Source organism: Haliotis rubra, unplaced genomic scaffold (genome assembly GCF_003918875.1).
Source record: "Haliotis rubra isolate DU_JTF1 unplaced genomic scaffold, ASM391887v1 Scf1010, whole genome shotgun sequence".
Lineage (NCBI taxonomy): Eukaryota > Metazoa > Mollusca > Gastropoda > Lepetellida > Haliotidae > Haliotis > Haliotis rubra.
In genome coordinates this window covers 1,052-13,683 of record NW_025764905.1, presented here as the reverse complement: position 1 = coordinate 13,683, position 12,632 = coordinate 1,052, and the positions used below count along the sequence as shown (strand labels likewise).

General features: G+C 42.7%; 1 protein-coding gene across 1 annotated transcript in view; it reads left to right on the top strand.

Annotated features, from left to right (window-relative positions):
* The window catches only part of LOC124269135 (GATOR complex protein WDR24-like), a 33,205-nt gene extending 21,132 nt beyond the window's left edge, over positions 1 to 12,073 (top strand). The window contains exons 7-11 of the mRNA XM_046704159.1: positions 3,543 to 3,747; positions 8,343 to 8,519; positions 8,960 to 9,063; positions 9,688 to 9,804; positions 12,022 to 12,073. Of these exons, the coding sequence (XP_046560115.1) occupies positions 3,543 to 3,747; positions 8,343 to 8,519; positions 8,960 to 9,063; positions 9,688 to 9,804; positions 12,022 to 12,048 (630 nt within the window). The 3' untranslated portion in view covers positions 12,049 to 12,073. The remainder of the gene's footprint in view (positions 1 to 3,542; positions 3,748 to 8,342; positions 8,520 to 8,959; positions 9,064 to 9,687; positions 9,805 to 12,021) is intronic.
* Positions 12,074 to 12,632: the final 559 nt, after the last annotated feature.

The window sequence follows — 12,632 nt, the reverse complement described above, 5'->3', positions numbered from 1 at the left end:
ACATAAATACCCTCACTCTTCAATGCCTGCAGTATTTCACTGACATGTGTTGAGAAGTGTGATCAACATTGCCATAACTCTCATATTGAAGTTTAGTGGGTAGCCTAGTGGTGAAAGCGCTCACTCATCACACCGAGAACCTGGGTTGAAGCCCATTTCTGATGTCCCCCGCCGCGGATATTACTGCAGTATTGCTAAGGGACTGTTCATAATGTGTGTATGTATGTATGTATGTATGTATGTGTGTGTGTGAGTGAGAGAGAGAGAGAGAGATATGATGATTTTAGTGGGGGTCACCCATTTTGTCCTGGGGAGGTAGGGGGGTCATCGATTTTGTACACATGTTGCTTGAGGGGGGTCAGAAATTTTGTACATATAAATATTTAAAAATTATGCTTTAAAAAGATGGAAAAGGAGAGGGGGTTCATTGACTTTGTGCATTACGTGCAGGGGTCACTTACTTTGTACATAAGTTTTAGGGGGTCATTCACATTGTAATGTACTTCTCCTTAAAATCATCATCACCCCCAACCATAACGTTATGACAAAGTCCCTAAAATTCAACTCACCCACTCACTCTTCTTGATTTATGTTTTAAGACAGGAGTAAGCTATTGCTTTTAGTATTTTACAACTTCTGAGTAAATCTATCAATGTCATTATTCAATAATACTGAACAAGGGAACTTACTCATTTCATGTCTTGCTTCTGGCGTGCTCTTGCATTCAGTGTTTGTGATGGTTTCATCAACAGGACGTCAGGGAAGAAATCTGTTAGTTCGAGGTTCGTGGGCAAAAGGATCAGAGAGTGTACGAGATGTCCAGTTCTGTCCAAACAGCTACTTCACATTTGGCTACCACGCATCGACAACGGCAATGTTCAGGTGAGGAGGACTCTTGTGTTACCATGGTTACACTTTGCATGTAAATGTGCTAAGGTTGAAAATCATGACATATTATTTGTCGAAATAAACAAACTCCTGGCAAATTTATGATGATGATTTGGGGGTGTGGGTGGGGTGGGGGTGGGGGTACTCATTTTTGTTCTGGGGAGGTAGGAAGTCAGCAAGTTTGTACTTTAAAATTATTAAAAATTATGGTTAAAAATTATGGGAAGTGGGGTCATTGATTTTGTACATGACATGCAGGGGGGGACTTAGTTTGTACATAAAGTGTATAGGGGGTCATTCACTTTGTACATGCTTCTCCATAAATGTCATCCTCACTCCCACTAGCCACACATTATGAACGGGTCACTAAGACAGGTAACTTTAGGTCAACTGCAGACTATGAAATGGCTTTTGAATATTATTAGGTGAGTTTGCTAGACCAAACCAAATTACACTAGACTGGTTTCTGACCAGTGGCTAAAGCCTAAGATTGTAGATTGTGAGGGCTGAGCTTTGTATTTGACTTTCTGTCTCACCTGCCCTCAGATCTGGGACATGCGTCGGGCCTGACCGGTATGAGAGTGTGTTCACACCCACTCGGACCAGTGTTTTCCCATGACTGGCATCCTGAAGACAAAGAACTGGATGGCAACTGCCGGGCTGAGACAAACTCATAATGGGTGAGTTTAGGCGGAATTTTATCTGTATTATAGCTGGACGCAAGTAAATACCTAACTACGAGATAGAGTGAGTGAGTGAGTTTAGTTATTCGCCCCACTCAGCAGTATTCCAGCTATACAGCGGTGGTCTGTAAATGATCGATTCTACACCAGACAATCCAGGGATCAACAGCCTGAACATCGATCTATGCAATTGGGACACCATGGCGTGTGTCTACAGTGTATGAAATAAGGCCGATCCGACGCCCGAGTCGGTCCTAGATTTCTGACGGACGGTTTAAAAATAAAGCTAGTAAATTCACCATATTTGGTCTGGTTAAATCCAGTTTGGGCTGGTAACATTTTGAAGTTACCAGCCCTGATGTCTAGCTGGATTTTGGCTTATTTCACTCACTGGTGTCAACCCAGTCAGTGAGCCTGACAACCCCATCCTGTTACGTAAGCCTCTTCACGACAACCATGGGTTACCGAAGATCAATTCTCACCCAATTCTTCACGGGTACTACTACGATATAGACTTCGTATTTACAAATCATTGACTGGTTGGTTGGTGTTTGTGTGAAATATTAATGTTACAGCTGATCTAAAGCAACCTTAGAAACCATAAACGTACATTTACCTCACTTTGGGATGGATTGTCCAATCAAGCTTAGAAGTTATCTGTTTTCTGTCCAACTATAATTCACCACTGACAGATACTGAGTTGTATCTGAAAACCTATGATCAGTGGTTTATCACCGCATCATACTTTCGGTTTCACTGAAGTGCAGTGTTCACTAATGGTGTTTCAAAGTCACAGGACATTGGGTCCTGTAAGTATCAGATGTCTGTCTGACCCATTGAAAATGCACAGGACCCATGGAATGTAATTAAACACACATTTCAGATTTAATATTTCTTATAATTGACATTGAAATTATTAACAAACATAAGATTTATAAACAGCAAACAAGTGTCACAGGTCTCATATAACAACTTCAGTCAAAGTCATTGTGAAATATAGTCAGACACTGGGGCGGGGCGAGGTTGTAGACTTCTGTCTGACCCGTTGGCGAATCTGCCGGATTTGTCAGAGGGTCAGGCGCTATTCAATTGAACACTGAAGTAGTCAACATCATAAAAGGCATCCAAATGAATCTTGTGGTCAGACCTGGTCACTTGATTATCAGTCCCCAGCAGCAGCACGGATCATGGTTCTCAATATTCATCACTGAATCATCTGGTCCGTCATACAGCTGGAATCTGGCTGTGTACAACATTAAAATACAAACAAACTATGAAGTCTCTTTGACTGGTATTTAGAAGTAGAAAGAACATGAATGCATACACGCGGTTTTAAGGATAGCAGCTTCTTTTATTCTGAGAGGCAGAAGATTAAGCTGGTTCGATCCCGACACCGTCATACCAAAAGTTGTTAAAATATGGTACTTGTTGGTCCCTGCCTGGCGCTCGGCATTAATGGGTACAACAAGGACTGGTTGGCTCGGAGTCAGTATAATGTGTCTGAGTGGGGTATTCATGCTTCACTGCGGCATGGTATCTCAGTGGGCTAGCACTATAAAACCAGCTTAAGTCTGGGCTAGTACAAGCAGCCACACATACACACGCATGCACGTCGTCATATGAGCGAAATATTCTCAAGCACGACGTTAAACCCAATTTCACCTCACCTCACCTCTCCTCACCTCTTTTATTCTTTTCTGCAACGTTTCAGTGCTACATCTTGCTCCTTCTTCACGTCAATGACGAGGAGTCAAGATATTGCTCTGAAATTTCATTCAAGAGAATAAAAGAGTCATGTAATCAATATGATAAATAATTTGATTCTTGATGTTGTCTTTTGGCCTCTCTGTGACAAGACGGGAATACAACTTACAGGGAGAGAAGTATACAAATAAAAGATATAAAGTACAAAACAATAAAACAAGACACAAACATGCATTGTATGGACTGTTGTCTGTTTGTTGACTGCAGGTATGGGATATTTCACGGATGCCAGCCAAGCTGATGTTTAACATACAGACAATTGCATCAGTGGCCCGTGTAAAGTGGCGGCCACAACGACGCTACCACCTCGCCAGCTGCTCCCTGCTCCTCGACCACGATGTGAATATCTGGAACCTCCACAGGCCGTACATCCCCTTTGCCTCCTTCGATGAGCATAAGGACGTCACTACAGGTAGACCAGTCACCATCAATGAAGAATTTTGATTTCATATTAGTGGCGAGAATCTCGTCTGATTTGCAAAATTAACACAGAATTTAACCTTTCAATACCCTCATACAGTTGAATATTCAGTCCCTTTAATGGTCAGAATTCTGCGTCTCCTAAACTTTGAGGATCTGCACCTGTGGATTGATTGATCAGATTGATGAGGTATTACAATAGTCCATTCCCCGGCCAATTGCGACTTCTGTCACAAGTCATATTCACTCAAGATGTATTCCCTAATATTATAAGTTGTTCACTGGTCACGAGGGGGCATGGGTTGATGTCCCTCGATAAACAAACATCGAGGGTACATCAACCCATGGGACCCAAGGGACCAGTGAACAATCTATTTATCTTACCAACACGCTAATTTTGAATTGTTTGAGCTCCGGGTACAAATCTTTTGTAGCCATCGCTAGATTTTGCTGACGAGTAAAACAGATTTAGAGTTATCTCCCTTCCATCGCTTTGCATTCGCGAAAACATCGGTAATTCTCCGTAGATAATCATATCATAATGCGTGATTCAATGTAATTCAAGATAAAGAATTACTACCAATGGCACCAACTGAGTTGCCATTGACAGCGGGTACATTGAAATGTTACTTTTGCTTGTATGCGGGTACATTGAAAATAATAGAAGAGCTACAGCCAATCAGAAAGCTACATTTATGTGTGAGGTAAGATAAAAGGTATTGTATGTCATGGGCCAACGATCTTTGTACTGTGAACTCATGTACTGTTCCCAAATATTGTTTAACATACAGATTTCTATGTACCCATGCATTGCTCTGACGCATGGACACTTCTGCTTCAGGTACCCACGACATTGTTTGACGACAGACAATCTCTCTCTTTCGTAGCCACGCATTGTTTGACATACAGATAATCTCTGTTTCGTAGCCACGCATTGTTTGACATACAGACAATCTCTTGCTTCTATGTGTTCTGCTAAGTGAAACACATATTGTTTGACGCATAATAGACAACCTCCTCTGCTTCGCAGGTGGTAGCCACGCATTGGTTTGACGTGACAGACAATCTCTCTGTTTCGTAGTAGACACGATTGTTTGACATACAGACAATCTCTGTTTCTCGTACCCTCATATTGTTTGACATACAGACAATCTCTTGTTCTCGTGTACCAACGTATTGTTTGACATACAGACACCATGCTTCGTGGTACCCACATATTGTTTGACATACAGACAATCTCTGTTTCTCAAGTAATCCACATATTGTTTGACATACAGACAATCTCTGTTTCAAGGCACTCCACATATTGTTTGACATACAGACAATCTCTGTATCATGTAGCCACGACATTGTTTGACATACAGACAATCTCTGTTTCATGGTAACCCACATATTGTTTGACATACAGACAATCTCTGTATCATGTAGCCACGTGATTGTTTGACATACAGACAATCTCTGTTTTCGGCACCCACATATTGTTTGACATACAGACAATCTCTGTTTCAGGCACCCACATATTGTTTGACATACAGACAATCTCTGTTTCTTGCACCCACATATTGTTTGACATACAGACAATCTCTGTATCATGTAGCCACCTATTGTTTGACATACAGACAATCTCTGTTTCAGGCACCCACATATTGTTTGACATACAGACAATCTCTGTATCATGTAGCCACGCATTGTTTGACATACAGACAATCTCTGTTTCAGGCACCCACATATTCTTTGACATACAGACAATCTCTGTATCATGTAGCCAATGTGTCATTGTTTGACACATACAGACAATCTGTTTTGTGTAGCCACGTGTTGTTTGACATACAGACAATCTCGTTTTCGTACCCACATATTGTTTGGACGTTACAGACAATGTCTATTTTGTGTACCCAAATGCATTGTTTGACATACAGGCAATCTCTGTTTCAGTGCACCCACCTATTGTTTGACATACAGACAATCTCTGTTTCGTGGGTACCCTCAGATTGTTTGACATACAGACAATCTCTGCATCATGTAGCCAATGTGCATTGTTTGACATACAGACAATCTCTGTTTCGTGTACCCACGTGAATGTTTGACATACAGACAATCTGTGTTTCGTAAAACCCACATATTGTTTGACATACAGACAATCTCTGTTTCAGGTAATCTACCCACATATTGTTTGATCGACAGACAATTCATGCTTTCGGTAGTACCCACGCATTGTTTGACATACAGACAATGCTTCGTGTACCCACATATTGTTTGACATACAGACAATCTCTGTTTCCGTGTACCCTCATATTGTTTGACATACAGACAATCTCTGTTTCGTGGTAACCCAATGATTGTTTGACATACAGACAATCTCGCGCTTTGTGGTACCCACATATTGTTTGACGTGACAGACAATCTGTTTTGTGTAGCCAATGCATTGTTTGACATACAGACACCCTCATGCTTCGCGTACCCACATATTGTTTGATACGACAGACAATGTCTATTTTGTGTACCCACGCATTGTTTGACATACAGGCAATCTCTGTTTCAAGTGCACCCACATATTGTTTGACATACAGACAATCTCTTGTTTCGTACCCTCGTGATTGTTTGACATACAGACAATCTCTGTATCATGTAGCCACATATTGTTTTGACATACAGACAATCTCTGTTTCATGTACCCACGTAATGTTTGACATACAGACAATCTCTGTTTCTTTAGCAGTACCCTCATATTGTTTGACATACAGATAATCTCTGTTTCGTGTACCCACATATTGTTTGACGCACAGACAATCTCTGTATCATGAACCCACGTTATTGTTTGACATACAGACAATCTCTGTTTCCTCTGCACCCACATATTGTTTGACATACAGACAATCTCTGCATCATGTAGCCACGTGATTGTTTGACATACAGACAATCTGTTTTTGTGTACCCACGTATTGTTTGACATACAGACAATCTGCGTTTGATCTACCCACATATTGTTTGACTATACATACAATGTCTATTTTAGTGTACCTAATGTATTGTTTGACATACAGACAATCTCTGTTTCAGTGCACCCACATATTGTTTGACATACAGACAACTTGTTTCTATGCACCCACGTGATTGTTTGACATACAGACAATCTCTGTATCATGTAGCCACATATTGTTTGACATACAGACAATCTCTGTTCTGTAATACCACTGCATTGTTTGACATACAGACAATCTGCTATGCTTTCTGTGCACCCACATATTGTTTGACATACAGACAATCTCTTTGCTCTCGTACCCACATATTGTTTGACATACAGACAATCTCGCTCTGCGGTAACCCATCGTATTGAGCTTGACATACAGACAATCCATGCCTTTTGCACCCACATATTGTTAGACATACAGACAATCTCTGTTTCGTACCCTCTACATTATTGTTTGACATACAGACAATCTCTGCTTCTGTACCCATCGCATTAAGTTTGACATACAGACAATCTCTGTTTCAGCACCAAGATATTGTTTGATATGGATCCACAGACAATCTCTGTTTCATGTACCCACGTGATTGTTTGACATCAATGGACAATCTCTGTTTCCCTGTAATCCACATATTGTTTGATGTACAGACAATCTTGCGTTTTGTGTAACCCAATGCATTGCCTTTGGCATACAGACAACTTTGTTTTTGTGTAGCCACGTGATTGGTTTGACATACAGACAACTTCTGTTCTTGCACCCACATATTGTTTGATGTACAGACAATCTCTGTTTCGCGGTAGCCAATGCGATTGTTTGACATACAGACACCCATGCTTCGCAGACCCACATATTGTTTCAAGATCGCGGTACAGACAATGTCTACATTTTGTGTACCTTAACGCATTGTTTGACATACAGGCAATCTCTCTGCTTTGTGTAGCGCATTATTGTTTGACATACAGACAATCTGTTTTGTGTAGCCACGTTTTGTTTGACACATACAGACAATCTGTGTTTCGCGGTAGCCAATGCATTGTTTGACGTACAGACAATCTCTGTTTCGTGTACCCACGTATTGTTTGACATACAGACAATCTCTGTTTCGTGTACCCACGTTTTGTTTGACATACAGACAATCTGTGTTTCGTGTACCCACGTATTGTTTGACATACAGACAATCTCTGTTTCATGTATCCAGGTTTTGCTTGATGTACAGACAATCTGTGTTTCGTGTACCCACGTATTGTTTGACATACAGACAATCTCTGTTTCGTGTACCCACGTATTGTTTGACATACAGACAATCTCTGTTTCATGTATCCAGGTTTTGCTTGATGTACAGACAATCTGTGTTTCGTGTACCAACGTATTGTTTGACATACAGACAATCTCTGTTTCGTGTACCCAGGTTTTGCTGGACATACAGACAATCTGTGTTTCGTGTAGCCACGTATTGTTTGACATACAGATAATATCTGTTTTGTGTACCCAGGTTTTGCTTGACATACAGATAATATCTGTTTCGTGTACCCAGGTTTTGCTGGACGTACAGACAATCTGTTTTTCGCGTTGCCACGTATTGTTTGACATACAGATAATATCTGTTTCGTGTTCCCAGGAATTGTGTGGCGTGATGACAACCACTTCTTCTTGAGCTGCAGTAAGGACGGCCATGTTATACAACACATGTTCAAGGATGCTAAGCGGCCTGCAGACAATGTGGTTCCCTCTGGGATAGACATCAACATTACTGGGGAGATCTCACATGCTTACTATGACAAGCCAGATTCCAGTGGTGAGTTGATTCTGAGGCCAATGATTTACCTAGGATTCTGAATAAAACAGCTTGATATGTTTTGTACAAATTTGTTCAGATGTGTGCAGGGGCGGTGGGGTAGCCTAGTGGTAAAAGCGTTGGCTCGTCACACCGAAGACCCGGGTTCGAATCCCCACATGGGTACAATGTGTGAAGCCCATTTCTGGTGTACCCCGCCGTGATGTTGCTGGAATATTGCTAAAAGCGGCGTAAAACCAAACTCACTCAGTCAGTCAGTCAGATGTGTGCTTGAGATTTGGTGCCAGGTGTCTGCTTCTTAGCACATCAAGCACAAAACAACGTTCCTGCTGTATCCACGTCATCATTCTTTTGCCAAACTGCATCCATGGTGATTCCCGGATATATTCAGTCCCTCATAGACCGTCATGTATGTTAGTGTTTTTTCATTGTTTCTGCAGCCAAGTCCGGACAGACCACACGCTTGTTCTTCCGCAAACAGCCAGACCGCAGTGAGCAATTCACACAGATCAGCAGTCACATGTTCGTCTTCTCTTCTGAAGAGGTGAGTGAGTGCACAATGGCGTCATTTGTTATCCCACAAAATATTAAACATTTTCATTGGCATTCAAAAATTTAATTTGTATTTTATTAAGAGTCATGTCATGTTCACTTGCTGGATCATGCCTTTACTTTCCATAATAGAATTATTCTGTTATGAAATTGGCAAAAAAATATGTTATCAAGATAGGTATTCAAATACAGGGGCAGATACAGCTTTTTGAGAAAGGGGGGGTGCACAGTTCATTTTACACCCATTTTCACAAGAGTTTCAATGGTCATTTAATAAACTTTCAGGACAAAAGGGTGGGTGTGCACCACTGCACCCCTCTGGATCCACCTATAAAATGCAGTGTAAATTCTAGAAGGGATTCAATACTGTTTGAAGTTTATCAGCCAAACAGATTGCAGCAAACTCACCCTTGTGTTTCAAAATGCCGTGTTTCATTAGTTAGATGGAGGGTGGGGTAGCCTGGTGGTTAAAGCATTCACTCGTCATGCTGTAGGCATGGGTTCGATTCCTCACATGGGAAAATGTGTGAAGCCCATTTCTAGTGTCCCCTGCCATGATGTTGATGGAATATTGCAAAAAGTGAACAATCTTCAGTTAGGTCTGTTGCTGTTCCAGAGTCTCTCCATGAGGTGGTTTGTTCAGGCAGCCCTGGGGTACCGTGTGACCGGAGGGTCCGTCACAGAACTCTGTGAATGGAATATGAAGGTGGCCAGGTCCATTGGGCTCAACAGTGTGAGTCTCCTCCCTCTGTCTGCATCTGTTTGTCCATCCATCCACCCATCCATCCACCTGCTCTATCCATCCATCCATTCCATCCACCACCTACCCATCCATTCCATCCACCTACCTACCTACTCCATTCCATCCATCTACCCACCTACCCCGACTATGTACCCCCATCCATCCATCCACCCACCTATTCCCATTCCATCCATCCATCCATCCCTACCATTCCATCCATTCCCATTCCATCTACCCACCCACCTATTCTCCCATCTTACTCTTACCTACCTTACCACCTATTCCATCCATCTACCCACCCACCATGTCCATTCTACTACCTATTCCCATCCACTCTACCACCTCCTATTCCATCTTACCTACCTACCCAATTAATTCTGTATCCATCTACCACCACCTATTCCTATCCCTACCAATCTACCCATTTCCATCCACTCTACCTACCTACCTATTCCCATCCATCTACCCACCTAATTTTAATTTTATCCATCCTGCTATTCTAATCCATCTCATCCATCTACCTACCTACCCATTCTATCCATCTACCCACTGGCCTATTCCATCCACTCCACCCACCTACCCTATTCCCATCCATCTACCCACCTACCACCATTCCCATCCATCTACCCATCCACCTATTCCCATCCATTCTTACCCACCGATTCCCATTCCATCCACCTTACCTTACCCACCTATTCCATCCATCTACCTACCTAACCAACCCATTCCATCCATCCATTCACTCCACCTTACCCATTCCCATCTACTCCACCACCTACCTCCCACCATCTATTCCAATCCACCTCTTCCATCCACCCACTCCACCTTTCCATCCACCTACCCACCCACCCATTCCATCCACCTACCCACCCACCCATTCTCTATCCATCCATCCACCTACCCATTCCATCCATCTACCCACCCACCCATTCATTTCCATCCATCCACCCACCCATTATTCCATCCATCCACCCACCCACCCATCCATTCCATCCATCCCCACCCACCCATTCCACCCATTTTACCCATCCATCCATTCCATCCACCTATCCACCCACCACTCCATTCCATCCATCCACCCACCCATTCCATCCATCTACCCACCCACCTATTCTATTTCCATCTACCCACCCACTCCATTCCATCCATCCACTTCCACCCACTCCATCCATCCATCTACCCACCCACCTCCATTCCATCCCACCTACCCACCCACCCATTCCATCCATCCATCCACCCATTCCATCCCTCCCCACCCCACCCATTCCATCCATCTACCCACTGCACCCATCCATCCATCCACCCACCCATTCCATCCATCTACCCACCCACCCATTCCATCCATCCCATCACATCCATCTCCACCCTCCATCCATCCATCCACTCTACCCACCCACCCATTCCATCCACCTACCCACCCACCCAATTCCATTCCCCATCCATCCATCCCACCCACCCACCCATTCCATCCATCTACCCACCCACCCATTCCATCCATCCACCACACCCACCCATCCACCCATTCCACCCACCACTCCATCCACTCTACTCCACCTACTCCACCCATTCCATCCATCTACCCACCCACCCATTCCATCCATCCATCCATCTATCTACATCTGTGTGTTTCCTCCTGTATGTCTGTGTGTCTATCTATCTGTTTCCGTCTCTGTCTCTCCATGTTTGTGACTGGTGGCCAATCTGTCTCCTATGTCCATTGACACTCCATCAACCAAGTCATTGAGCCAGAATATCCACTTCGTAAAGCCAGCTTACCCGTGAAGATCCGGGTTAGAATTGATCTTTAGTAACCCATGCTTGTCGTAAGTGGCGACTAACGGGATTAGGTGGTCAGGCTCACTGACTTGGTCCTCACATGTTGTGTTGTATGCTGTGAAATATGAATATCAGCATTAAACAAACCAGAGGCTGCTAACACTTACTGATCTCATGATCGCAATACCTGCCATTTTATGCCAAGGTTATACTAACAGCTCCCTACACATGGTCATCGCATCCCAGTTACGTAGATTGATGCTCATGATGTTGATCACTGATTGTCTGGTCCAAACTCGATTATTTACAGACAGCCACCATACAGCTGGAATTTTCTGAGTGCATAATAAACTAAACTCACTCACCAGTATAATCATCAGCACTGAAAATAATGGACTTGTCATGTGACATGATTGCCTCTGCTGTCTTCAGCAGGTGGCCCAGATATGGGGTTGTTGAAGATGATGTTCGCCGCTCACACAGACCCTCACGCACGCCCTCAAGCTGGTCCAGAGCTCTAACATAAACAGGATGCAGAAAAGGTTTGTCTCAGAGAAGATGCAGATGAGAAATTATCTTCAGCAACTCCATACATGCTTGTCTTAAGAGGCAACTAACAGCTTAGCCTCACTAGTTTCAGTCATGTCATCATATCATAATCACTTTGTTGTCCAGATTTATGTTTGTTTGGTCGGATTTTCTTGGAAACTGCAAGGATGGCACTTTACAGGAATCAATAAGCGATAAGTTTCATTTTAAAACAATCATTAAAGGTTCTTATTGTACAGTTATATTGTGAGTTAATCCCGTGGTTAATCTTTTGACCACCATGGTCTTCAGTACTGGCATTTTCTCAGAAACCCTTATGAATGACATTTTAAATACATCATTAACTGATAAATATATCATCAAATTTGAAACCATCATCAAGATATTATGCTGTACAGAGTATAGAGACACTTTTTCCAAATTTTGTGGGTATTTGCTCAGACGACATAGGCTTCATTTCAAGGGCTTAAACTTGTAAACCATTCAAGTTTTAT